This window comes from Morchella sextelata, assembly GCF_020137385.1.
Source record: "Morchella sextelata strain SCLS chromosome Unknown scls_6, whole genome shotgun sequence".
NCBI lineage: Eukaryota > Fungi > Ascomycota > Pezizomycetes > Pezizales > Morchellaceae > Morchella > Morchella sextelata.
The window spans coordinates 1,577,532-1,604,501 of NW_025408621.1; the positions used below are offsets into that span (position 1 = coordinate 1,577,532).

At 43.6% G+C, this 26,970-nt stretch overlaps 8 protein-coding genes across 8 annotated transcripts; 2 read left to right on the plus strand and 6 right to left on the minus strand.

The window, feature by feature from the left end:
- Positions 1 to 723: 723 nt before the first annotated feature.
- On the plus strand, positions 724 to 2,549 carry H6S33_011532 (uncharacterized protein; the record flags this gene model as incomplete). Its single annotated transcript, XM_044842904.1, has 8 exons — positions 724 to 799; positions 870 to 937; positions 1,005 to 1,073; positions 1,168 to 1,350; positions 1,420 to 1,626; positions 1,681 to 2,070; positions 2,122 to 2,283; positions 2,343 to 2,549. The coding sequence occupies 8 exons, from the start codon at positions 724 to 726 to the stop codon at positions 2,547 to 2,549; spliced, it is 1,362 nt and encodes a 453-aa protein (XP_044696300.1).
- A 1,834-nt stretch (positions 2,550 to 4,383) lies between these two features.
- On the plus strand, positions 4,384 to 5,563 carry H6S33_011533 (uncharacterized protein; the record flags this gene model as incomplete). Its single annotated transcript, XM_044842905.1, has 3 exons — positions 4,384 to 4,453; positions 4,528 to 5,362; positions 5,425 to 5,563. The coding sequence occupies 3 exons, from the start codon at positions 4,384 to 4,386 to the stop codon at positions 5,561 to 5,563; spliced, it is 1,044 nt and encodes a 347-aa protein (XP_044696301.1).
- Positions 5,564 to 5,819: 256 nt separating this feature from the next.
- H6S33_011534 (uncharacterized protein) lies at positions 5,820 to 7,361 on the minus strand (the record flags this gene model as incomplete). The annotated part of the gene is made up of 5 exons (XM_044842906.1): positions 5,820 to 6,302; positions 6,373 to 6,379; positions 6,443 to 6,896; positions 6,979 to 7,129; positions 7,206 to 7,361. 5 exons carry the CDS (start codon positions 7,359 to 7,361, stop codon positions 5,820 to 5,822), a joined length of 1,251 nt encoding a protein of 416 aa, XP_044696302.1.
- A 565-nt stretch (positions 7,362 to 7,926) lies between these two features.
- Positions 7,927 to 9,165, minus strand: H6S33_011535 (uncharacterized protein; the record flags this gene model as incomplete). The annotated part of the gene is made up of 8 exons (XM_044842907.1): positions 7,927 to 8,061; positions 8,125 to 8,274; positions 8,335 to 8,420; positions 8,488 to 8,590; positions 8,659 to 8,792; positions 8,865 to 8,918; positions 8,986 to 9,022; positions 9,082 to 9,165. 8 exons carry the CDS (start codon positions 9,163 to 9,165, stop codon positions 7,927 to 7,929), a joined length of 783 nt encoding a protein of 260 aa, XP_044696303.1.
- A 588-nt stretch (positions 9,166 to 9,753) lies between these two features.
- On the minus strand, positions 9,754 to 11,204 carry H6S33_011536 (uncharacterized protein; the record flags this gene model as incomplete). Its single annotated transcript, XM_044842908.1, has 8 exons — positions 9,754 to 9,922; positions 9,983 to 10,016; positions 10,069 to 10,267; positions 10,328 to 10,666; positions 10,726 to 10,766; positions 10,832 to 10,911; positions 11,006 to 11,072; positions 11,156 to 11,204. 8 exons carry the CDS (start codon positions 11,202 to 11,204, stop codon positions 9,754 to 9,756), a joined length of 978 nt encoding a protein of 325 aa, XP_044696304.1.
- Positions 11,205 to 12,610: 1,406 nt separating this feature from the next.
- H6S33_011537 (uncharacterized protein) lies at positions 12,611 to 14,152 on the minus strand (the record flags this gene model as incomplete). The annotated part of the gene is made up of 7 exons (XM_044842909.1): positions 12,611 to 12,641; positions 12,702 to 12,774; positions 12,828 to 12,947; positions 13,029 to 13,623; positions 13,705 to 13,883; positions 13,950 to 14,079; positions 14,135 to 14,152. 7 exons carry the CDS (start codon positions 14,150 to 14,152, stop codon positions 12,611 to 12,613), a joined length of 1,146 nt encoding a protein of 381 aa, XP_044696305.1.
- Positions 14,153 to 14,697: 545 nt separating this feature from the next.
- On the minus strand, positions 14,698 to 20,138 carry H6S33_011538 (uncharacterized protein; the record flags this gene model as incomplete). Its single annotated transcript, XM_044842910.1, has 31 exons — positions 14,698 to 14,830; positions 14,884 to 14,950; positions 15,015 to 15,088; positions 15,145 to 15,170; positions 15,310 to 15,625; positions 15,680 to 15,831; positions 15,880 to 15,977; positions 16,036 to 16,081; positions 16,152 to 16,211; positions 16,273 to 16,285; positions 16,348 to 16,384; positions 16,432 to 16,574; positions 16,626 to 16,793; positions 16,847 to 16,892; positions 16,977 to 16,999; positions 17,066 to 17,122; positions 17,198 to 17,246; positions 17,305 to 17,317; positions 17,369 to 17,412; positions 17,466 to 17,500; positions 17,555 to 17,911; positions 17,964 to 18,103; positions 18,160 to 18,206; positions 18,326 to 18,809; positions 18,867 to 18,892; positions 19,159 to 19,192; positions 19,276 to 19,326; positions 19,377 to 19,578; positions 19,644 to 19,838; positions 19,889 to 20,040; positions 20,106 to 20,138. 31 exons carry the CDS (start codon positions 20,136 to 20,138, stop codon positions 14,698 to 14,700), a joined length of 3,321 nt encoding a protein of 1,106 aa, XP_044696306.1.
- Positions 20,139 to 22,999: 2,861 nt separating this feature from the next.
- H6S33_011539 (uncharacterized protein) lies at positions 23,000 to 23,835 on the minus strand (the record flags this gene model as incomplete). Its single annotated transcript, XM_044842911.1, has 3 exons — positions 23,000 to 23,115; positions 23,186 to 23,468; positions 23,542 to 23,835. The coding sequence occupies 3 exons, from the start codon at positions 23,833 to 23,835 to the stop codon at positions 23,000 to 23,002; spliced, it is 693 nt and encodes a 230-aa protein (XP_044696307.1).
- Positions 23,836 to 26,970: the final 3,135 nt, after the last annotated feature.

The following is a 26,970-nucleotide window of genomic DNA, read 5'->3' on the forward strand; positions in this document are numbered from 1 at the left end:
ATTTCTAGCGTTACATCTAAATAGCTCTGTTACGGTGCAATTGCGCAAGTTATTTGGGTTCACTTCTTCATGTATTTAAATGCTCTAGTACGTACAACTCACATAGTTTGGGCTTCATTATGACAGAATTAATGATGATTTTATAGACCCCGCATCCTTTATATATCGGGAAGCTTAATTAAAAACTCTCTCGGACTTCTAACGATATCATTACTATCCCTTAAGCTTATTATGAATAAATTAGTTAACCTTCCCTTAAGCTGCCATTAAAAACGCTGATCATTTTTCGTGATGTTTAAGAGTGTAGCTTTGTTAACAAACTTAAGATAATGAGCACCAATCAATTCTTCCGCAATTGCTATATATATGGCTTTTTGGCTCCACGAAATTCAAAGGGATCAGCATTAATCGACAGCTTAAAGAAGAGAGAAATTCCTATTTTCTCGCGGGGGCAGTCGGGGCCGGGCCAGCATATCCACCAATTAATTCATACATGTAGAGTAATGTCTGAAGCTTAAGATTTACCAGGGTTAGCAACTTGCAGGTTTGTAAATAATAGCGTGGCACATGCAGTCTGGGCACAGGACGTTGATTTAGAGTTATCTTGGCAAAACACGCGCGTTGCACAGACACCGCAAGAACAACCCCCCTCGCTGGAGCTTTCCTCTCATAACAACAAGAAGGACCCTAACTACACCCCTATACACCCACCAATTTCGCAATATGCCCAGAGAAATTATCAGTATCCAGGCTGGACAGTGCGGAAATGCAGTCGGATCGTCTTTTTGGCAAACGCTTTGTGGGTTAATCACTCCCCGATTCTTCTCGATTTAGTAGTAGTATCTGACAAGGAAATCTGTGCAAGATAGGTCAGGAGCATGGAATATCACCGGATGGAAATCTCGAATCTGTGGAGGAAGGGACCGATAGAAAAGACGTGGGTACACAAACTTCAAATGCAATTTGCCAAGGGCGCTGGATGTTGACTTAGAGGCTGGACACAGGTATTCTTTTACCAATCCGACGATACACGATACATTCCTCGCGCCATCCTACTAGATTTGGAACCCAGAGTCAGTGAGGATGAATCTTTCTGGGCGTGGTCTCTTACAATAAGGACTATTTCCCATAAAATCGCAGGGTTGACAGTGGATGGTGCTGCTTTAGGTGATTCATGGGATCCAAACAGGTCCGTACAAAAATATCTACAACCCCGAAAACTTTCACGTCCCAAAGCACGGAAGCGGCGCAGGGAACAATTGGGCCGCCGGTTATGCCATGGGAGAGAATGTTTATGAGGAGGTTATGGAAATGATCGAGAGAGAGGCAGACGGGAGTGATTCATTAGAGGTATGCCTAAGTATAAGGGGAACATCTATTACCAAGCTCCTGGCTAATGTAAATTGGAAACGATATTAGGGATTTATGCTGCTACATTCCATAGCTGGCGGTACAGGTTCAGGGCTCGGATCTTTTCTTCTGGAGAGGCTCAATGATCGATTCCCGAAGAAGTTGATCCAGACATACTCCGTCTTTCCCGATACACAAAGCGTAGGGGATGTCGTAGTTCAGCCCTACAACAGTATGCTCGCTATGCGACGCCTCACAGAGAACGCTGATTCTGTGGTATGTGCTCATCCGCGCGAATCCCTCACCATATATCTAAGGCTGATTTTCTAGGTTGTCTTAGACAACGGCGCTTTGACTCGTATCGCAGCAGATAGGCTTCACGTCCAGGAACCCTCATTTGCGCAGACCAATCAGTTGGTTTCGACTGTCATGTCTGCTAGTACCACTACTCTCAGATATCCTGGGTATATGCACAATGATCTTGTCGGAATCATTGCCTCCTTGATACCCACGCCACGTTGTCACTTTCTCATGACATCGTACACCCCATTCACGGGTGACATCGTCGATCAAGGTAAAACAGTCCGGAAAACAACTGTGCTAGATGTCATGCGCCGTCTGCTGCAGCCCAAAAACAGGATGGTCATGACAAATACTACAAAGAACAGCTGCTATATCTCAATCCTAAATATCATCCAGGGAGAGGCCGATCCAACTGATGTCAGTATCTGCACCCCTGTGCTTTGTCTACGTAATATACTAACGAATCAGGTTCATAAATCTCTTCTTCGTATTCGCGAAAGAAGACTGGCAACATTTATACCTTGGGGACCTGCAAGTATCCAAGTTGCCTTGACAAAGAAGAGCCCACATATGCCAATGTCACATCGTGTTAGTGGATTGATGTTAGCAAATCATACCAGTATTGCTACTGTTCGTCTTCCCACCCAAATTATGCTTTTCACAACTAATAAACTCACCCCAACTTTTAGCTGTTTAAGCGTATTCTCGGCCAATATGATCGTCTCAGGAAAAGAAATGCGTTCTTGGAACAGTACAAAAAGGAGCCGATTTTTGCCAATGACTTGGGTGAGTTTGATGAGGCTCGAGCAGTAGTTGCGGATTTAATTGCGGAGTATGAGGCGGCAGAAAGCTCTGATTATCTCAACCCTAGCCCAGAGAGGGCGAGCGAATCTTGAAAGGGTGTGTAAAAGGGTGAAGGGCGAATTGATTTGTACTAGTCATGATTTATGAATGCTAGCTTTAGGTTTTCTGGATTGCTGAATGAATGATTGGCAATTACAATGAACTAATCTCGAGCAAAATCTGCCTACTTGAGAAGGAAGTTTAATTCTCTCTTGTGTATCCCTATCCCAACTATTGCATCTTAATCGCCGCCCCATCAATCTATGATCCAAGTGTCATTTCTAAGCCCAATATGGCTACATATGTTACTAGCGAAGCGAATGAATTCACCAATATTACAACTAGGACGCTTCAGTATAGGTTATTAATCGCCAGAATTCTTAGCATAGAACTACCGGAGGATAGAAATGCAATGGGAATTCCTGTAGTAGAGCGGTGAAGGGTCCTAGTTTATGAAATATCCCCCTGCGACTCAATGTAAATATAGGATATGTACCAAAAAACGGTAAGTGAAAGGAATTCCAAAATAAGTGTCCATCTGAGGTGTTCATAATCACTGAGTAGGTTGTTTCGCCAGGTGGATTCAGAGATTATATACCTAGCGCGGATCGTTTGGTTAAGAAAATCAATCTTAGCACCCAGTGTGGTTAGCAATCTCACCTGGACAATTTTTGTTTTTATCCTTAAGAGTCAATTCCTGTAAAATCAACAACATAAACAAGTCTAGTGTAGATCACAATCCAAGTGTGTGGTGCCTTGGAGTTTTCACAGCGAAAAAAAAAAAAAAAAAACCGATGGTGGGAATTGGTGGAAAACTCTGCGTGAGAGCCTTTGTTTTTGCTTCTAGTAAAGTAGTTTTCCCAAAATTTTGTATGAGGAAAAATAGTTCCCATTTACACTGATAGTCCGTGCTCGGGCCCCCGCGGGGGGGGGGGGGGAGAAAAACACTCCCTGAGAAACACAATCCTTTGCTGCTAAATTCGCATAATCAATATAATCATGGACCGAAATATTATAATCGATTTATATACAAAGAATCGTTAGTATTTAGAGAAACGATAGTAACACTAAGCGAACTATATCGATCCTGGGCCTTATGGGATCGCCATGGCCTACGGGTGCCGGTCGTGCTACAAGCTATGTATATTGACTATCTGGGAACGTTTATTGTTAGAAACGGGTTCAACAAGAAGATGTATCATCATTATTTAAGGGAGGAAATTGGGTTGTGCTCATATGGTATTTTGATCTTTGAGTTCTGGTTATCATCACCGACCCGAAGGTCTGAGAGTGGTGCATGAAAACAGTATTTAATCTTCGCGGGGTGAAATAAAAATTGGTAAGAGGAAAGAAGTTAATGGAACTGACCTTAGTTTTGATTGATATCATATGTCATGATGAATGCAAGACAATTGGCACTTCTGCCAATTGTAATAAACCATCTGAGACGCCATTGGCGATATTGTGGTGATGTTCAGAGTAAAAAAACAGGGGGTGGAAAACATTTTTTTAAGTAGACGAATGCCGGGTAACACATTATTTAACAGTAACAACCCTAAGCCCTGAAATAAACGTAGTATGATGCATGCATACAAACACCCAGTCTTTGGCAAAAGCGAGCTTTCTTCCCGTCGGTATTTTATAATTATTAACTATTCACATTAACTATATTATTAGCTCTCAGAAAATGATAATCTAATAATCGATCACTATTGTTCATAAAAATAGTAGCAATTGCAATTCAGTAAGGGACAGCAGCCCCACGGCAACCGCCGCAGAACATACCGCGCCGCCTAAACTCAGTGGAGCAACCTGGCCTCTTCAAAACACACACCTAGCTCTCATCTCTCACCAATCCTCCGAAACTATACACCGTCCAATGCAACGATGAACGAAGAATTCTTTGGTGACAAAAAGGGCGGCCTCACTGAGAGTGTACGCACCTTTGACGCCTTTCGTAAGTCTTTCAGGCCATCAAGCTCGCCCTGGTTCCTGAGTATAGGGCTGAACGCTAACCATGCCCCTCCATAGCTAAAACCCGCGCATCCTATACTACACGTTCCTCCCGCGGCGGAATCGTAACACTACTCCTAATTACTACATGTCTATGGCTCGCATGGCACGAGATGGGTTCCTATTTCGATGGCATCGAAGAGCAGCACTTCCTTGTTGAAAAAAGTATCGGTCATGAGATGCAAATAAATCTCGACATTACCGTCGCGATGCCCTGCGACGCTCTCCACATCAACGTGCAGGACGCTGCCGCCGACCGTATCCTAGCAGGCGACCTCCTCCGAAAGGATGCAACTACATTTGATGATACAAGCGCTCACCGGCTGGTCGAGATTCCGCGAAGGGAGGAGCATGTTTACGACGTCCTGAAAAAGGCAAGGAAATCAAAATTTGGAAAAACGAGGGGGCCCAAGGTGGGCGACCGAACGAGCTGCAGAATATATGGTAGCATGGGCGTAAATCGTGTTCAGGGTGACTTCCACATTACTGCGAAGGGGCACGGATACTGGGATGCGGGTCAGCACATTGAACATGACTCATTCAACTTTTCACACGTTGTTAATGAGCTTTCTTTTGGCGAATACTACCCGAAGCTTATCAACCCACTCGATGGTGTCGTCGCAACAACGGAAGATCATTTCTACAAGTTCCAGTACTACCTTTCTGTTGTGCCGACCATCTACGAGAGCTACACCACAGGGAGGAGGCTGGCAACGAATCAATATGCGGTCACCGAACAATCGCGCGCAGTTCCAGCGCATAATGTACCTGGAATCTTTTTCAAGTACGATATTGAGCCGATTAGTTTAACGGTGACAGATTCAAGGACACCTGTGATACAATTCATTGTTAGGTACGTAATCTGTGGTGTTAGTCTAGTGCGCTTTAGGATGTCAAGCTAATTGTGGCTTTTAGGCTTGTGAACATTATTGGTGGGGTATTAGTAAGTGGAGGCTGGATCTACAAACTACTAGGAATGGCAGTAAGCGTGTTTAGACGGAAAAAGAGGGACACTGAGGGTATGCTAAATGGGCGCGTCAAAGGCGATGAGTAGAGCTGAACTATTAGAGTGAAAGGCTCTGAAATATTCACATTGTTTTTGTTTTATATCCGTCCTGTTTTTAAACATTATACTACGGAGTTTTTGTGCGGTTAATATCCAAGATAGGATACGAAGTTAAATTTCCAGACCAATTTGTTTCTTCTACCAGAACTTATGTAGGTTTTTAAAATATCTTTCACTATTCGCTACCCCGAGCGTCAATCTTCGGTACTACATCTCTCCTTACTCCATCCAGGAAATTCTCCAATTACTCCATCCACGAGATTGCAAACATAATTCCAAACCCAGCTGCCATTGCAACAGCCTGAGTCAAACTTTTTCTAGCCTCTTCAGCTTTGTTCGGCCCCACCTCCAGCAGCTCCGGGATCACACTGAAGCCTACATAGAGGAACGTCCCGGCTGTAAAAGGCAGTACCAGATCGCCTCCAGTCAACCCAGTACCCATGATCCCCTCTCCAGCTTTAACCACCACATCCTCACCGCCAGACGCAGAATACCACTGAATCCCGATCCCGATAAATGTACCTAAGAAGGCACCAACAGCAGTAAAGAACTGGGCACCCATGGCTTGCCATTTGGTGAAGCCGCTCTGCACGAGGAGAGCAAAATCGCCAACTTCGTGAGGGATCTCATGGAAGAATACTGCGACACAGGTGGTCGCACCAATACGGACGCCGCCGGTGTGGAAAGCGGCAGACATGGCAAGACCATCGGTGATGTTGTGCGAAAACTAATTAGGGTTAGGGTTTGTTAGTATTGGTTCGTGGGTTAATTTTAATGGACTGGAGGGCTGTAATCACATCGGCACTGACAATTATATGAGTTAGTTAAGGTCAATTATCAATTAAAATTAAATGACGGGAGACAAACATTAGGTTAAGATAGGACGAGAGCTTGATCGAGTTGCTTGCTTCCTTCTTGGCAACTTGCTCTTGACTCTGCGGGACCGAGTCCTTCCCGCCACGCTTCTTTAATTCGTTACTCCCTTTGGTATCAACCCCACTTGTAGTTGCGGACACTTCCATTTCTTCAATCATACCATGTGAATCTCCATGTGAATGATCATGCCCCGCGCCGAAAATTCTCATTGTCTTATCCATGGCGACAAAAGTCACGAAACCAATGAAAATAAACAATCCCAAAAGGGCGTTCCTCTTAGGATCCAACATCACAAAATGGACATTGTCATCGTGAGGCTCCCCCATAAAAGTTTGGGGGATAAGGTGTAGAAGCGTGTCACCAAGGAGGCCGCCGACTGCGAAGGCGACCATTATAGAGAGGGACGATGGGTCAATGTCGGTGGGGCATAGAGCGAGTAAAAAGTCTGTGCGCGCATTATTAGTGTATAGCTCCTACGCATGCGGTGGGCTATCGCGGGATTGATATGTAGTAAGTTGGCTACATACTTGGGGGCCCAGAAATATAGGCTGTGGCCAAAAGACTGTTCACAGCCGGTCCGGCGGGGAACAGAACCGAAAACACTTTACTCATAGTGCTCGAGGTTTCCGGCGCATTGATTTGGCGTTCGTGGTTCAATTGTTGAACGATTGGGCATTCCTACGAAGGTACATCGTCATAAGCAATTCATACAGGATGAAGATAATACGTATGAGCTTTTAAAAAAAAAAACTACCTGCAATTTCTCATCAATTTCCGCAATTGTCAACTCACTCGTCGCCTTAATCTTCTCCGTTGATGAGCTCGAAGCTGCGGCTGAGACCACCAACGCAGACAGCAATAGCAGGCCAACTGCCTTGCGCGGACGCATCGTAAACGTCGGGAAACGCATGTTAGGTATAATATATTATCGGCGGTGTAATTATATATTAGTGCAGGGGCCTTGTCGGAGTTGACGACGACCTTTGGTTGTTCTTTGGGTACTGTATGTAAATACTCGGGGGTGTGAGCAGGGGCCACGATTCCTGTTGACACAGGAGGTTTACGGCCCTCGTTCAGGTTAGTCTCGCCGCAGTTTGGTGTGTTACCGATCCTGGTTGTTGGGTGCCACAAAGTTACTCTATCGGCATGCAAAAAAAGAAAGCAGCCTCCTGGAAACAGCCAAGAAACACAAACCTAGAAACATTCCTGCATGTCAAAGTTCCATGATGCGTTCCAATAACTTCAGCAATTAATGCATCCATTATGTATAATGCGTTTGTGCGCTTATGAAAGCCATAGGCGCCCCTGATATACCAGGTACTGTTGGCAGTTCTACTTCTCATATTGTGCCTTGACCAATTGATCCTCAGAATTCACTGAGGCGTACCCGCAATTTTGTAAGAAGCTATTCAGCGATCCTGGCTAATGTAGCAGAACAAATCCACTTTTCTCTCCCTCATGCCGATGTTATCTACCTACTCCTTCTTCCCCTCAAGAATTACCTCAGGAACCTCTTTTACGTCTTCTGACTGCTTGGCATCCTCAGTTCCAGCATCTGGTAACAAACCCCTCAGCATTAAGTCGTAGCTAACATCCTCAACTTTCTTAACCTGTACCCCCAAACAACCGTTAGTCACATAAACTCTGCTTTTTCCCAGTAAGGAATAGCCTACGCTATATTTCAAACTGTCACTTCTTCTTCTCAGGCTATCGTTCTTCAAGTTCAGAACCTGGAACGAAGAGTGGATGTCCTTAACAAAGCGGTTGATCATCAACGGACGGAGGAAATCGCGCTGAGTGACGGCGTTGGTGGTCAGACGGGTCTAGGTTGCATTTTCTTTTGTCAGTTACTAGCAAGTAGAGGACTCGGTTGGGAATGGTACCAACTCATCAACAAGAGAGATCACGGCGTGGAGGTACTCCTCAATCGTCAGGTGAAACCTATCCTCCGTCTTTAAATTCACCGGTACTATCACCGATTCACTGATCAGCAATCCCCTACTAACCTGCGCTTTACGGCCAGGCACAAAACCAACCTCCGAGGACAGCCCCGACTTCATCAATGCTAAGAAGGCTGTTCCCCGACTCAGCAGTTCCGTAACTCCGCTTAAGCCATCCGTGAAGCAGCACCAAGAATGCCTTAATCACAACTATAATCAGCATCTATAATAGGTATCCTGAAACTATCTAATTCTATCCAGACGTACCGTATTCTGAAGATCCCTGGTCCATAGCCCATTGTACTTGTAATAAGGGTAATCCTTTACAATCTCGACCAGGCCCCCAATCTCAACGGCAACCTGCTTGAAGGCATCCTCAACGCTATCGGTAAGTTTGAGAACTAGATTATTCGGTAGTTGGTAAGCGGTCAAATGATATGTTCATCGAGTAGAGGAAAGTGGGGGCACGATACCATGTTCGGCAGGAACGATATGGATTCGGGAGAGTGTTGAGTTGATCTTGCGAACTAGATTGTTCGTTCACGATTGTAAATGATTGTAAGCGTCTTCACATCAAAAGAGCTCATAGCCAACCTTCTTTATCCAGATTCCTGAGTGCTTCTCTTATTTTCTATCCACCCCACCCCATATTCAGCTCTAGACGCCAATTCAGGAATATGTGAAGCATACCTCCTTGATCTCACTGTCCTTCTCAATCTGCTCCTGTACCTTCGCAAAAATCTCCGGATCAACACTCGCGAATGTCTCCGACATGATAATACGTATGTCCTTAGTCTAGCTTTAAAGGTTCCAAACAGAATCTCCGGAGCTTGGTGAGATTGATGTAGGATTGCACAGACCGAAAATTAATTTTGCTTGTTGTTATGCGGTATGCGGGGTGTGGCAACCAAGAGACCGATCAGTGTTAGATTTAGCTCCCGAGCCATGACTCTAGAGTAGACCACCCCCGGCCCTGGTCTCGGAAGTGAGCTTGATGGAGCGATGACCCAACGCCTTATTTCGACTGTTTCTGATCTAAATATTCGATTTATCTACCAAATGGAATTTCTACAAGCCCCGATGATCTATCTCACCCCCCTCATCTGACTGATACAGTCTCAGTTCACTTGACAGTCAAGAACACAAAGGAGAAAAGAAGAAAAGTGACACAGGAGAAACGTTCCTCCGTATATGCTCCACATACCAACGTCTGGTGACAATAAATCAACAACACTCCAGACATCACTCGGACCCATATGCATCGACATAATCATGTAGGGCGCAAAAGGAAAGAAAAATGCGAGAAAACATATTTACACGATTACACTACACTATCACAAAACAGAAACCTTGCGGTGAGGTTTAGGGAGCCAAGTGCGCCTTCTCCGCAGTCTTCAGTGTGAATCCGTGGCGACATCGAAATAGATATGAAAAGATGTATGCCAAGAATTGATAATACATCAAAACAAAAGCCATTCTGCAGCTCCAGGGTTCTGATGAGACTTCGCCGTTTAGATATTTTTCGCAGATACTGAAAATCGGAGAATTATTAGAAGGCATTAATAGCTTAGTGGGGGTATGGATAGCGCACTCAAGAAACTTAACTGGGTCATCGGTACAAACTCCTATTAATCCGTCAGTTCAAGTTGCCTCTAATAGTATGTGAATTTGCTTTACCATCAATCCCATGGGCTATTGTCCATTTCATAACCTGCTCGTCGTTTACTGTCCACGTGTAAACGTCTCTGCCGGCAGCACGAGCGTCTTTGAGAAATTTCTCGCCCTTAGGCCCGTCGAGGATTGCATAAAGCATGTTGAAAGAAACATTTGGAATTTCCAAAAATTCTCTCGCATATGGTATTGAGTACCCGATGTGCTAAAATGCAGTCAATAAGAGGAAATTAACACGCCTTGAGACTTCATATTAGGCACTCACAGTAATTGGAAACCCAGGTAAATAACGTTCACATAATGGGATGAAATTCAATGTCCAACACCCGAGAACAACTCTATTGCCCCAAAACTCTACACCACCTCCCACATCATTCAAAGTCTCCGCAGTTAATCTAATGATATTCTCCGCATTATTGTCGATCTTGATGTCCAATAACAACCACATTTTTCTGAGCGCGGGTTGACACAACAATTCTAGCACCTCCTTTAGTGATGCCATGGGAACATGTGGTGCCTCTAATGTTCTCAGAGTCTTCAAGTATGAATAGTCGCAGTCGATAACTTTCCCTTCTTCTCCGAATACCCTTTTTAAAGTGGCGTCCTATACCAGGCTTACTTAGCAGCAATACTTTTGATAGATTCGAGTGGATCAAGACATACGTGTGAAATCATGACAACTCCGTCTCGTGATAGATGAAGGTCTATTTAGTCCCTCAAGTTGTTTAGCTTCAGACACTGTGACGGTGGGGGAGTTGTTTCTTTGTACCCGTCTCAATTGCATGGGCCCCAGCTTTAACAGCGCCTTCAAAAGCCAATATCGTATTTTCTGGAAACTGCGCCCGGAAGCTAAATATTAGAACAAAGTTTAATTAACCAACTGTTCCAATTCTCCAAGGTTTATCCCCCACAGCCCTCTCCAACGAAAGCACCGTCAACTCACCCACGGTGTGCTATAGCCTGTGGAAGCTTGAGCTCCTCTGAATCCATCACAGATTTTCCAAATGTTCCTTAGACATTGTAAGCAATTGAGCGACTGATAGACAATGAGTCTGATCGGTAGATAGCTGGATCGGATATGAAGATGGCTTACCAGGGGACCTCTTTGAGCTCAATAAAGGCTGCCCGTCTTGGTAGCTCATGATGTTCCAGGATCGTGGTTTATATTGGTTGAATTGAGAAGTTGCAATATTGAACTCTCAATGGGTATAAGTACAGACCAGGCAAGAGTTTGGTTTAGAATTCAAAGGATACAAGCATTAACTTAAATACTATGGTAATGCACGGGGTCCTCGAGAAGAAAAACCAATTAGTAGCACGACACACCCTTGGATCCAGAAACGACCCTTGGTAAGGTAAAGGAGGCGGTTGGCGTCAGGTCATACAAATTACAACAAGAGAGGAAGCCACCGCGGTAGCAGCGACTTTAAATGTAGCGTACATATCCAACGGGCTGGCTGGTCCGTGTGATGAAGTTACCAGGTGTCACCTTTGATCAATGTAGAGGCGGAAATTTTGAGAGAATAAAAGCACGCAGAAACCGGGAATAAATTATCCGGGTACATGTGGTCTTAGTTATCCCACAGGCAGTTAATATGAGATTTGCCTGCATAGATTGTAGTGCATCCTCTACAGTGGCTCCTCTCCTCTTCACCCCACTCTCCAGGTACCCTGGAAGGTTAGAAGAACGAAATCGTTTACAGCATAAACCTCCCACCATCAGCATGCATCACATGTATCCTGATCCTGTAACCTGCTTCTTTACCACAATGGTGAACAGGAAGCGAGGGTAAATAGAGAATCAAAAGCTACTAACAATAACGAGGAAGTTACTGCTGCTGCGAAACAGTGCGAATCGCCCTTATTACGCCGCGACGTTACTGTGCTGAGCTGGTGTCTAATTCGGCCTCCACAACTCGCCATCTCTCATCCGGCGGCTGGATCCGTCCCTGGTTTCACAATCAAGAAGGCTTGTTCCTTTCTCGAACTCTCTGAAACATTTTCAGTCTAGGATTTGTGTTACTTGGCGCAAAATTCAGTCTTCTATGACTTTTCAAATTCTTCTTTCCCGCCAGTTTGGAATTCCTACATCATATGTAGGGTGCCCTATTTACTAGATTACTCTAGAGTAGGGACAAACCATGCATGGTGAATGCACTTGATCAATCGTCCAACCATCATCCTGCATCCCGCAACTCTAATAAGCGGAGTCTTAGCGGCTAACAGTTCATTGGACAAGAATCTAAGAACCCTGTCGCTACCATGTAGATCGTTGATGGCTGGATCTGATACCCCAACGCACAAGAATCGGTGCACGCCCACCCGCGCAACTACGACCAGATCTTGGAGAATACATATAGTTTTTCCTTTTGATTTTATCTGTGCATCCACACTAGGTAAGGAAAAAATGAAGAGAAAAGAAAAGAAAGAATTGCATGTTGTTACTCCGCTATGGTTTTACATCCTGGACCTAGTAAAAATAAAATACGATAAAGGCTACAGAGGAATTTTAAGTACGATCAGGAAGATATGATAGCCTCGATTCCTCCTATGCTAGGTTCTGCATGTCAACAACACACCTAAGGGCAAAAAAGTTAGCATATTGTCTCAGATACGGGGTGAACCTGGAATTCTCGAACCTAATGCAATCACCAGCTTTCATCTGGTCAAATGCGGTGTTGATGTTGTTGAGGTTCTCACGGTGGGTAATGACTGCATGACCAGTTTTAGCAAATCTCTCGTAAATTTAGGCAGAAATAACCCACATTCGTCCACTTTGAGCTTTCCGGTCATGTAATCATCAACGAGATCAGGAAGCTGAGTACGTCCCTTGATGCCTCCAAAGGCGCAACCTTTCCAAACACGCCCAGTGACCAGCTGGAATGCTATTTCAAGTAACGGTTTGTTAGCTCAGTCGTTGATAAATACCCCAGATAAGCATCCAACTTCCACAATGAGCAACTTACGACGTGTACAGATCTCCTGACCAGCAGCCGCAACGCCAATGATAATTGACTGGCCCCATCCCTTGTGGCAGGCTTCCAGCGCGGCTCTCATAACTGAGACTACACCAGTGCAATCAAACGTGTAGTCCAAGCCACCGTCAGTCATCTCAATAAGAACCTCCTGAATCGGCCTGTCGCCATAGTCCGCCGGGTTCACAAAGTCTGTCGCACCGAACTTCATAGCCCATTCCTTCTTCTTCTCGTTCACATCGACGACAATAATCCTGCTAGCACCGCATCTGATGGCCCCCTGTATGACAGAAAGACCAACACAACCAGCACCAAAGACAGCTACGCTGGACCCCTTCTCAACACCTGCGGTAACAACGGCAGCACCATATCCTGTCGTAATACCACAGCCAAGCAAGCAAGTCCTATCCATCTTGGCCTCTGGGGTGATGGCCACAACGGAGATATCGGCCACAACGGTGTACTGTGAGAAGGTTGAGGTTCCCATGAAGTGCAAAAGATCTTTACCCTTGCATCTAAATCGGGAGGTTCCGTCGGGCATAACACCCTTACCTTGGGTAGCGCGAATCTTACCGCAGAGATTTGTCTAAATCGTTCCGTCAGATAGAGTTTAGAACATAATTAAAAGCAAAAAATAAAAAAAGGCTGCGAGACAGTGTGTACTTACTTTTCCAGACTTGCAGAATTTGCACTCCTTGCACTCCGGAGTGTAAAGAGCGACAACATGGTCTCCAACCTTCACATTTTCAACACCTTCGCCAACTGATTCCACAATTCCGGCACCCTCGTGTCCAAGAACAATGGGGAAAGCACCCTCGGGATCCTTGCCTGACAAGGTGTATGCATCTGAAACAACGTCAGATATTAGCGTTTCTTTTGTTGCTAGTCTAGCTGTTGAGGGGCTGTAAATACCTGTATGGCAAACTCCTGTGTAGTAGATCTGGATGCGCACTTCATGGGCCCTTGGAGGTAAGACCTCAATGTCTTCGATTGACAGAGGTACACCGGACTCCCAAGCGACTGCCGCCTTGCAAGTAATAGTCTAGGACATACTTAGCTTGACAATCTGGCAGTAAGTATTCATCTGAACAACATACCTTTCCAACAGTCGACATTTTTGGAATATAGGATTGATGGGATTCTAGAAGTTCTACTGAATAGGTAGATATAGAAAAGCTGGAGAGGGGGAGATGAGCGACACAAATAGTGATTCCGTGACGTATAAGGAGGGGTCTCTCGATGGGGCGGGGTTGTTTCGGCTGCGGGAAGCTATCCACCCAACCCCCAACACGGGATAGCGATGATCTCCAAGAAACGGCCAGGATCTTATTTCCTACAATCGCACCTCGTTATGTCGTTAGCTTATTCTGGGAGCCAAACCCCTACGAGATAGCAAATATACGAGACAGCAAATAGTTTTTGGTGAAGGGCAGTACCTGTCCCGCAAATCCGTACGAGACAGCAAGAGATCCGAGATATCGAATTACGAGATAGCGAGGTGCGACTGTATTCCCTATTTCCAGTGGTTTTCTGTCTATTTCCAAGTAATTCTAGAAATGGTATTTGATTTGTAGAACACAGACGCGCCCAGAAAAATTGCAATTTAGCCTATCTAAGTAAAGTACAAAACGCAACCGACAACCGAAAAATTAATTTCGAATTATTCCCCGTTTGTGTACAGGGCTTTGCCTTTGGTAGCCAGCTCTAGAAGCTCTTCAAATTCTCCACTTTTGCGAGCCAGGTCGTACAGAACACCACCAGGGCGCCGTAGTAAATTGAACGGGGTATCACATCTGCACGCACACATCAGAAAAAGGATCCCCGCATAAAGAGGCACAGCACTTACTCCACTACCTCCCCGCCTTTACCCAGGTTGTCAAGGACAATAATCCTGTCAAACGACATCACTGTGCCTATTTTTTTTAGAAAGAGATCAGCAACTGCGTCGGACTGGAATCTCAATAGGGGCTAACATACGAAGTCTATGGGCAATGGTTATTATAGAGGAGTCCGGGAAACTAGTTCGCAGGGTCTGTTGGATTCTCTCATCCCTATTACTTGCGTAAGCAACAACCTTTTGCGCAACTTCAAACATCAGACCACTCACGTCTCCATGTCTGTAGAACTCGTAGCCTACATTAATACCGGAGTTAGCATAAGTTCCGACTCTCGGGGAAGCATCGGAAGCGAAGAAAAATCAAAAGCCTAGAAACTTGCCAAGGCTCTGGTCTCGTCCCAAAGAAATCAAGTCTTCAAGAATTGGGAAACGCACCTCATCTAAAATCACCAACTTGGACCGTCTGACTAGTGCCCTGGCAAATGCGAGCAACTGCCGTTGTCCCTGAGAAAGATTATCTCCGCCAGATGTGACTGGAGAGTCGAGACCGATTTGCTTAGTTCTCGGCTCTGTTGCTTCTGATGTGGTAGTTGAGGCGTCTGAGACACTTGTATTACTAGCGTTGTTTGTAATTCCAACTAATCCACTACTCTCCAAAGCTGCTTGAAGTTCTGTATCATCAATTTCATGATAGGGGTCCAGATTATCGCGAACTGTACCAGAAAACATAATGGGATCTTGAGGAATAATTCTAACACTATGTTAGCTGATACAGGAATGCTGAAGGAATCATTTGAATGCGTACGTGATGCGCTGCCGGAGAGACTCAAGATTTACTTTCGTGATATCCAGACCATCAATGGTAATACTACCATTAGAGATCTCGGTAAATCTTAACAAACTTAACGCTAGACTGCTCTTTCCGGCTCCAGTCCTCCCAACAATACCGACCTTCCTCTAAGTTAGCAAATAACTTGCTGTTTACATACTGGTATGAAAACCAACCCTTTCGCGTGATTTGACGTCAAAACTGACTTTGTTAAGTACTTCTGGGCCGTCCGTAGAGTACTTGACCGAGAGATTGATAATCTTGACATCACCCTCTACAATTGTCAATTTAGCATTTATAACACGCTGAAATGCAGGGTTGGTGGGGTTTACGAGTTGGCCATGCTGCTGATGGTTCATGCTCTGGTATTGGTTGTTTCTACAGAGCATACCATGTTTCTTATTAGTCCTTAAATATCTTAAATGTGAAGGTATTTAGGGATTCTCACCTCTTGCTCAGATTTAATATATTTAACGACGCGGTCGTACGAATTAAGCTCCACTTGCAGCTGAGAAGAATCAGTATGGGGTATCTAAATATTAATTTCAACTTATATATGTATATATTACCCTATTGAAGTCACTATTCACGGGAAAGATATTAGTATGAACTCGGAAGTCTGTATCATCATGGGCAACTTTTACCTGACTGCTGAGAGTACCGAAGAGGAAAACGAAAGACCTAATCGATTAGTACCCTAATTAACTTAAGAGGAATTCCACTCGTACAATTGTTCATGCTAAACCCAATCAAACCCGCGGTATAACCAGTCGTGCTAATTGCCAAGAAACCTGCTGCTGCACTGATCATTGCGGTGCAAGCTGTGCTCCTAATGGTCATCCACAAGCCAAGGGCATTGAGAGTCCATTTGCTTGTCCAATTAGAATGAATGATTTCGTCTTTGTTGAATTTGGAGACATACACTTGATTGAAATCATCGAGCTTCTTCAGGTTTTCATCAAGAAAGCGCCGTTGGCAATTATATGCACGGATAGTTACAACTCCAGAGACAGTATCATGCAGATGAGATATCACAGGGGCTGCTTGGATAGAATATATTCTATTCACACTTATCTTAGTGCGGAGGTAACTTGAAACTGTTAGAATTTACTAATCATACTTGGGGGTATAGCTATAACTTACAATTCTCGGCAGGCTGTCCCAATTAGGATCGCAGTCAAACAAGGCACTAGAAAAACTGGAATTAAGCCGAACATGATTGTAAACGTGAACGCAATATTAAGCACACAGTTGATAAGTGATTGCACATTACGTCCTAGGATCCAATCGATAGAACTATATCCTCGTTAACTATCTCTTCCTGGTCCTTATATCAAAGAGAGAAAAGGAGAAGAATCTCACTATATATCACCGGATAGGCGTCCTAGTATCCTTCCTACAGGGGTAGTATCGAAGAACCTTATGGGTGAGTATAACACTGATTTTACGAGTTTCTCGTGAATTTTCTTCCCTGAAATTTGAATAAAGTAATACCATGAAACGTATGTGATGAAGAAAGATATTATCACACCAAACGTAGTCACTTGTTTTGATAAGTTAGCCGAGATAATTTGCACCATGATAAATCAAATCAGTCTTACTAGAATACATTCCCTAACAGCCATATTAGCAGAGCACTAGTAACCACTCCAGTAGGAAACTTACAAGCCACAAATTCACATTTACGTCCCCAGGTTTTGAGTATTGATCTACGATTACCGTCAGAAACAAACGTTGTATATACAGTGCGAGATTTCGTTACCTGACCAGACTGCGAGGAATAGAGAGCTCCCCACGCTGTAAACCGCGCTATTAGTATGAATCTAGATATTAAGCCCAGGTTTAACATACAATGCAAACTCCATCAAAACACTCGTTGCCACCAGGTAGACCAAGACAATAGGTGACCCGAGACTTTTTATATAATCCCATATAAGCATTATTGGAACCTTGCCCTTTGCCCGGTCCTCATCTTTCACAAGTTTGGGAAGATTTTTTCCGTTCACTTCTGGGGCCGTTTTAACAACTTTATCTTGGAATGCTTGTGTTGTAGGATCAGACTCTTGGTCCGAATGTCCGAAGTCATGCTCAATATTTGGTATAACGTTGATTGCACTGAGAGGAATATTTTGCGGAAGGCCATCTGAAATGATCTTTCCGTCCGCAAGGACTACTATCTTCTTTGCATATGAAGATACCAGCGACACGCTATTTATATTAATACACATGGAGATGGTAAAGAAATCATGGAGATACGCACTGGTGAGTCACTAGAACAACAGTTCTACCAGCTAAAACTCCTCCATTGATACACTTGTCGAAAACTATTCTACTAGTCGCCGCGTCTAGTGCTGATAGCACATCGTCAAGAAGTAGTGTTTGAGCGGGAGAATAAACAGCCTAAATGGTCAGTAATAAATAATGAACCGCAAGTTGGCCAAGATCAGAAATCTTACTCTCGCCAATGATAATCGAGCTTTTTGTCCACCACTCAGTGTAACGCCTACAGAAGTCAGTGATAAAGAATTTCGTTTCGGTACCAGCATGATTCTCACCCTTTTCACCAACCTAGAAATTCTCGCAGTCAGTCTAAATGTAGAAAAAGTCAATAATTGGGCGTACTAGCCTCTGTAAGATCGCCATCCTCATATTTACTCAAGTCTACTGATAAATCACATGCCTCCAGGACGGCGTTGTATCTCTTCTCTTCATACTGCTCTCCAAAAAGGATGTTATCGCGAATCGTCTTGTTTTGGAGCCAAGTGGACTGAGCCACATAGGCCACGCCTTCATTTCGAGGAAGATATGCATTGCCATTCAACAACCTCATCTCTCCCAAAAGGCCTAGCAAAAACGAACTTTTACCAGATCCTACAGGCCCAGAGATTACAGTAAGGCCGCCATAAACGCATTCCACATTCATGTTCGAAAGCCTGAAATTGTTATCAGTCCTGGAACCGGGTAATGCCCAGGATAAAGTCGCATCTTTATAAAAGGGCGCGTTCTTTATCAGCTCGGCGGTTGGGTTAATATGGTCATTATGTTGAAGTTCTCCTCCAGTCAAGAATTTGTCAATACGGTCAAACGATACAGCAGATTCCAGAACCTAAGACACAGGTTTTTAGTGCAATGGCATAATTGGTTTCGTATGGGGGATACGAACAGTTTGAACAGTTGTAGTGATAGAACCTATTGCTAGTTAGTTTCAAATTCTTCTAGACTCTGAGCCTTTACAATAATACGTACTAGAATACACTCTAAGCATGCTGAATAAGCTATAGGTTTATTGCGTCAGCCGATGCAGATATCGCACAAACAATCGGGAGATTAAACCTCATAGATGTGAAAAGAACACTTGGACTCAACGGCTTTTCCATTACTTTAGCATAGATACCTAAGGTTATAAACTACGTAGGTTAACACATCATCCATCGTACTCGGGTGTCGAAACTTACCATGCTCATCGTCGGTATCATATATTGCACGAGGCTATAGGAAATGCCAAATAGTAATGTCAATCTATTCATGCGTAACTCGGTTTCTCTCTTTTCATGAATACGTTTTAGAAAAACCCTCTCCATACCAAAGAATTTAATAATCCTAATGGACCCAAGTGCTTCTGTCTAAATGAATTGTAAGTAGATATCATACTTTGAGCGAAAAAAGAATTTACCATCAGCCCAATCCTTGCATCTACAGCTTTCCGCTGTTGCCTCAAAAGCTTGTGGTAATATCTTAGCATCATTCCAGGCAGTATCATTGTCACGATGACTAAACCTTCACCGACAAAACTAGCCCAACCTAAAAGATCATAGAGGAGTATGACGGTAAAGATAATTCCTATTGGAGTAGATGCAACAAGATTCAGCACAGAACTAAATATATGCGTCAGCTATTGCGGAACACTAAAATTATATTCCTTGATGTATACAAAGTTTACCTTGCATTTATCAATCGAGAAACATCAGAATTGATCAACTGGGTAATTTTTCCTATTGCCGGCTGAACAGCATCCTGGTTATCGCCCTCTTCGTTTCCATCTCCCTCTTTGGTTTCTTTGAAATCCGTGATGCGGATCTTTAATGTCTTTTGCATGATACTTTGGGAGACAGCTGCCTCTACATGAAGTACCAAACTGGAAAAATCAGCCGGGTCCTGTACATCAAGGAATAATCCCTGACTTACCGTGAAGAGACTAAAGATTGAGTCGCGCCGACTGCCGCATTGATCAAAGGTTCGAAAAAGAGAGCGCCAACGTATACCCATGGCGTAAAGGTAGGTTCGGATGATTTTTCAATATAGGCAAGCAGTCCTCTCATACATAACGGATTGATAAACTATTTCACTATGTTAATTTCGTAATTAGGCGTGCTAATTTAGGGAGATCTATTGATGGGCTTACACTCAAAACGGCGCTCAAGAGGGAGCAAAGCATCATGTAAAGCAAGTCATATTTCTTTAAAGAAACCAAAACCCAAAAAACGGATGGTTTCTGGGTTTTTAGAAATTTGTTGCTCCAAAGCCTTGCACAGTCGGAGTCAGATAGCTTAGGAAGGTCTTCGATTTCAAGATCATTTTTAAATCCTTTTCGTATCAGCCCTTCGATCCAAGAGAAGGTAATCAAGGAACTAAAAATCGATGCAGTCTAATTCATCTATTAGTTCAAACTTTGTAAATGTATACTAGCTTAGATTTGATACCTGCTCTAGAGTTGCCGTATGATCTGAATATGGGTCCACTGGATACCAAATGCTTGGAGTTATCATCGATAATGACCCGAAAGTGACTGACAAACCAAGGCGCACATAAACTTCCCAGCCCTTTCTTGCCTGTTGTAACACCTCCTGGGATGGGTGAACAAGTATCTTTGGCCACAAATCACGTTCACAGACCAACATTGGGACCAGGAAACTCGCCAACGATACTATAGTAAATATGATCGGTCTATAAGGTGTAGGATAAAAACGAAAAGTAAACAGAGCAAGAAAAAATATCCAGTAAACCAATTCAAAAGCTATATGGGTTGAATTAGCTAGAAGTACCAAATTATTTCCAAGTGCATGCAAACCTTCTTCAAAGAATGGGATGTCACTGCTAACTCTGGATGAGAGAGTTTTGCAACTAACAGCCACAAGCCCTAACAGACAAAGCTCTTGAACCCATGCTATTTTCAAACGAACTCCTGCACTGCATTAGCAACAAACTCGCTTATACAACATACTACGAGAAAGACCATTCAAGTGATTTTTACCTGATAGTTCCTCAATTGGTGCTTTTGAGGGCAGTTCATCCGGGTCGTATATGCTCAGAAAACCCTTCTTGTTGACGACAATGTACGAACAGTAATCCTTGTGGGGCAAAAATGGGATGCCCGTGGCGACCCGTTGCAGAAGTAAGAAGAGCAAGGGAGCAATAACGGCTGCCCCGTAGATCACAGTTCGAAATACGCGTTCGAATTTCCTTACAATTAATCAGTAAATCATATTAAAAAAACGAACCGGAATGAAACTTACAATTCACTAAATTGATACATTGATGTTTCTTGATGTTTCAATCTCAAAGCATTTTCTGCGGAACTTACCGCACCTTGAACCATCAGATATCTTTCCATGGTTGTCATCGGGCAATTTGATCGGTATGTATGTAGGTAGGTACGCAGCTGCAGTCTTTATGTTCTAGACAGGAGAGATGTAGGGCGCTTAACTGGGAGGGTTCCGCCAAATGAGTAATGGTGACTCGTTCCGTGGATGAAGGGAGTTTGGGACGTTCAAACCCTGGCCGTTTTGTGTGAATTACATGTATTGACGAGCCCCTTTCAGTTCATGTTCATACATGTATGCATAGAAAGGTGAAAGTAGCTGAGCCGCGTAGCCAGGGGCACTGCGCAGCAACCCTAGCCCTTTGGTATATAAATACATATACATATAAACACCTCTACCACTCACTCGGACATCCGGACAGTTAAACATAATAACGTCAACACAATCGTCCATACGTAGTAGTCACTTGATAAATACTGCCAGTTGACGAAGAGGGAACGCTTGGGCCAATAGGAATCAAGAACAACGTTACCTGGAGATATTGCAGCTTGGCTGTTTCTTGCCATACCCCTTTCCAGGTCAATGGTGAACCTAGTTCAACAGCGAAAACACACTTGTTGACCAATCAAAACCGGAGACACTGACACATTTCAAGTACTCAGTAAGTACAGTATGCTTTCAATGTTTAATTTTTCCTTGGGCCATCCCACTACATGTAACAAGTACAAAAGACCAACAAGCGCATTATAGAATCATGACTTCTATAAAGAAACAACCATGCAGTATAAATAAATGGGAATAGACAAAGAATATTACTAAATGAGGAAAGTGTCTAGCCGCTTTGCGTGAAGAAAACTGAAATAACCTACCGTAACGAGACACACTTACCCGGCTGGTTTGGCCATTCGTTATTGACCCAAAACATACTGTAGCTCATGTAATCAACTGGCAGTATTCATCAAGTGACTGTACCTACGTGTATATCAAGTACCTCCTAAACTACATGTATATTTAGTACGTGTATATATATGCACTTCTTCTCAACCAATCAGTATCAACTACATGTACATGTATGTATATGTAGTTGCCAGTTCGTTAGCTAACCGAATGATAGTCCATGATTACATGTACATGTAGTGCTGAATCAGGCTCTATGAAATGCGTACATAAATACCAAATCAGGAATATTCATGAAGTACTGTAGTGTCGAATTACTACATGTAGCGATGCCGAAAATTCTATAGGTTATTTCGCCTATTATTCTGAAGGCTGCGCATTGGATATTACTCAAGGCTCCACACCAATATATATGGGACCACATGATTCATAGGATTGTTAGCTAGTACTAGTACATTGTCGCTGGACTAAACTTTAACTCTTAATTATAAATCTAGTTGTAACCGAGACTCTGTGACTATATGTTTATACGTGTATTCTCGAGGTAAGCCAAGGGCTTTTCTAAGCGCAGTGCTTGCGGCACAGCTGCAGAGAAGGATGAACGAATGATTTTTGTGTAACGAAGCTACAGTGAAATCCATGATAGAACTACTAGCAGGAAATGTGGATACAGAGCGTCCACATCCTACCAGAGAACTTGGGAACATTTTTCACCCCTTACCTATGCCTTTAAAACTCCAGTCTATCATAGAACGCCTCCGCGGTTATCTAAGCTCACACTTTTATTATTATTTGAACCCTCCGAAAAGGATTGCTATATCCAGGTATCATTCGAAAATTATCCAACTAGATAGTTGGCCTAAAATGGAAGTTTCTTCCCTTGGAAAACGGAACCTAACGACTTCCCGACTAGATGCCCAATATAGACACCTGTAACAATTGTTACAGGCCACTTCTGCCATTCGCGATCCCAATCTGTAGTAACTCAAGAATCAGTATTCATTCCTGTAGATATAGTAAGCAACAATTCGAACAGATCACAAACCTAATGGAATAGGAACAGCTCCCAACCAGCCTCCCACAAGCGCCCCCAGGGCACCACCAAATGCCTCGTCTATGGGCAAGGTGACTGATACAATATCCCTCCACTTCTGTCCGTCGACACCATTGGTATATATGAGGGGAAATGCGGCCAGTAAAGCCATATGTGCCGCACATAGAGTTGTGTGCGAAAGGTGTGATGTTACCGGTGCCCCAAAAAGAACCATGCAGAGGCCTAATATCACCGTCCCTGCGGTGGAGGCAAGGAGTAATGATAGGAAAGCTGTCTAGACATAACAATTAAAACTAGACCTTCGTTTTAAGTAGTGAAAGAGAGAGAGATGTATCCGGAAGATGTACCAAAAGCTTGTTGCTGATCCCCGTCGCTGCAGCCAACTGCTCCCCCTTTTTCCCAATCTTTGGCCGCTTTCCTTTCGCAATACCGTTGCCGTCCAAGCAAAGTACAACATACGCAGCTTGGGCTACGGTCAAAAGCGGTAATGTCGAGAGGAGAGTGGATGTTGGGTTGAGAATGAGATTCCGAAAGCTCGCATACGACACGCCGGCAATTACCGCGCTGTGTATATGGGTAGCAAAGAACGAGACGGCGGTTGAAGCGCCGCCGCGCTGCGATTTGGAATGTTGGGACGGCATTTGGTGTTGAATTAATTTCGAGATGTATGTCGTAACTGGCAGGTTGAAGGTGTCGTGTAGAGTGGACACCGTTTGGGTTCTAATGTTACGCCAAATTTTGGGCAAGCGCGGTCTTCTGTCTTGGCACTATCTTGGCACACTATCAATGATTCTTAAGGACAGATAATGTGATTAATGACAATTCAGTACGTATGGGCGTGGAAATGAGGCCAAAGAATCATGAAATATATTTACAGCCTTTAAGAAGTAACAGAATATAAAATTGAAGCTCAAAAAGAGGTCTAGCTACATACATTTGGTAGCTTCAATCGATACAGTACGATGTTAATTAAAAAAAGCTTACTCACGCGTTAATTAAAAGGTCGGAATTCTGTGTGGGGATTTGGTTGCAACGACTTCCGACCTTTTATTAGCAAAGACGCAAAGTCTTCGGGTCAGGTGAGAAAACAGCCTGCACGTGACCCGAAGACTTTGCGTCTTTGCTAGTAATTAACAGGCGAGTAAAGCTATCTAGCTATTGGTACTTTGTATATTGAGTAACAATTACATGTATTCGAAAAACACAACGAGAAACGAGTGACAAGACAAAATTCTAAATGGCACAGAATTTGCAATACCCTTTGATATTATTTCCCGACTTTCCCCCGAACATATACTCATCCCCGAGTACATGTAATAGCGTATCGCATAAGAGAAACTAGCAATGATATCCATATGGCCATGGATAAGTGATTGGGAAAATACCTACAAAACATTAGGCTTCCTGCCCCCCATCGATATCACCACCACCATGACCACCTCTAGCTCTTCCACCATCAAATATGGCATGATCTACAATACCTCTATAATACCTGTTTCATGAGTTTATTGTTACCACTAAAGTCTCTTTGTGTTGTTCCCCAATTGCAACTAATGATGCTAGCTAGTACTATAGTATATATACATATATACCGTCCATTCACAGCTGACGATCAATTGCAATCGATTCTAGGACCTCATGCCGTCCCGAACACCTAGCTATTTCACTTGAATTGACTCTAATTGATAGCAACTCCTCTATATATCACTACTCACTCGGTACTGAGGACCCGCCGCCGTAGCAGGTCAGGCGGAAATAACGACCTAAGCCAACGACTGAGCTCGATCTCGAGAATTGATGACTGGATATCCGCACAATATAATGGAGACAGTATCTGCCTATATATAAATTCAAGCGTTGTGCAACTACGGAATTAAAATTACAGCAACTAAATTATCGAGATGTTACCAGATGTTTGGTTGCGCTAGGAATATCAATTTTGATAGGAGGGCCCGTGAATAATGACATTGATCATATTGATCAGTTAATTGATTAATAATTATAATTCATTAGTTGTATCCCGTGAATATGACAGCCAAGCCAAGGTAAAACAAATACAGGTACGAACTTATGATGTGCATTATAAATACGTACTACTCTAACATTTCTAGAGCTTCTTGGGACTGCGCCTTATTGACCCTCTCTTAATTTTATCCTTTGCCCAGTTAATTGACTAACTCCAAGTGCACCGCTAAGTATATATAGTCCTAGATTCTTCACTAGGAATACATGATACCTATAGAATAGAATCAAATTGGGAAACGTCATAACGTCACAAAGAGTGCATGGGATGTTCTGTCGTTTTTAATGGTCCCACGCGCTGGAACGAATTCTTACTAAATAAGATTGAGAACCCACTGGAATCATAGAAGAGTTGGCGCCAGTAATTATAAACAGACGATACGAAGCTGCTAATTCAATATCAAAGCTGAGTTTCGGATATGAGTGTGTCAACATACGTATCTTGAGTTTTGATGTTTTACCCCATTCGTTTTGCGTCACATTTGCGCACTCGGTCAACGCCCAGTATGTATGTCTCACTCATTAACCCGCATACCAGAACCTCCACCACTCATATGTACACACTACTCTACACGCACATGTACATGTAGTTAGACGCGGCGTTAACTTCTATATACTTATATATCAAACGACGAATACAAATATGTACCTATCCGCCGCCACCGTCGCCCCCGTTTCACAATTACAAACAGAGACAGATTCGTTCCATCATTAAACATGTGCCTACATCTGGGTATGTAGAGAAAGTATTGCACTGTGGGTAAATAGATAATGTTTCTTACCCCCTTGAATTCTTTCCTTCGCATAAAGTCCCCCAGAACAGCAAACCAAGAATCATTTTGAAAAAGGCTTGTGTTACCCCTGACAACCCAACCCAAACTCACAAACTTTCCCGCTGCGGCCTGCAGGGATTTTCTCCTAGTTCCCGCAGCAAGGTCGGTGCGCGGAACAGGCAGTTGCAGCCGCAGACAGCTACCAAAAGGCGGTCCCTCAGCTACATAACAGCTGCCTACAGCATGCCGTTGGACTCCAGAGGGTCTGTTTTGTAGGATCAAGTTCTGGTCCAGCACTCTCTCACACAATTTCGCGGGGTTGTATGTACCTACATCCTCCTTTCCCACACCGCATTCTGATGCCTACATGTGTTTGGACGTTTATGTCATAATAAGACATCAGCAGCACCTGAAGTATATTACGCTCTACCTATCTCGGCATACGAAGCAAAGCAACGGCGGCACGGTGCAGGGGAAACACCCCTTCAAGCCCAAGTCCCGGGTTTTGAAACCGGTGGAATATCAAATTCTAGGCTCGCCAATGCATACAACTATCGCCCCAAACACAATTGCTGGTAACGTTAGATTTCATGCTCCAAGCACATTTATTACAGATAGAGCACAAACTCAGGATTCATACATGGTGTATGTATGTATGTAGGTACTCGTAGGAATGTTACTGTGTCTTAAATGATCGATCCGTCCAATATTTTTATCGCTGATGCATTATCCCACCTTTAAAACCCTCGGCCCGGTTGTATGTATATTATGTGTACAAAAATCATTTGCGCATGATGATATCAGGATCCTTCACTTTTAATCAAGCCTTCAGAACCTTTTCCAAGAATTGGTCCTAAAAGTACATTCCCAGCAATAACTGTGATGCAGACCCCCCCTCCCCCGCACTACCCTTCATAAAAAGTAACCTCCTCCATGCAAAAAATACCACAGCTTCAGTAAAAGATAGCTCCAAGTTCCATC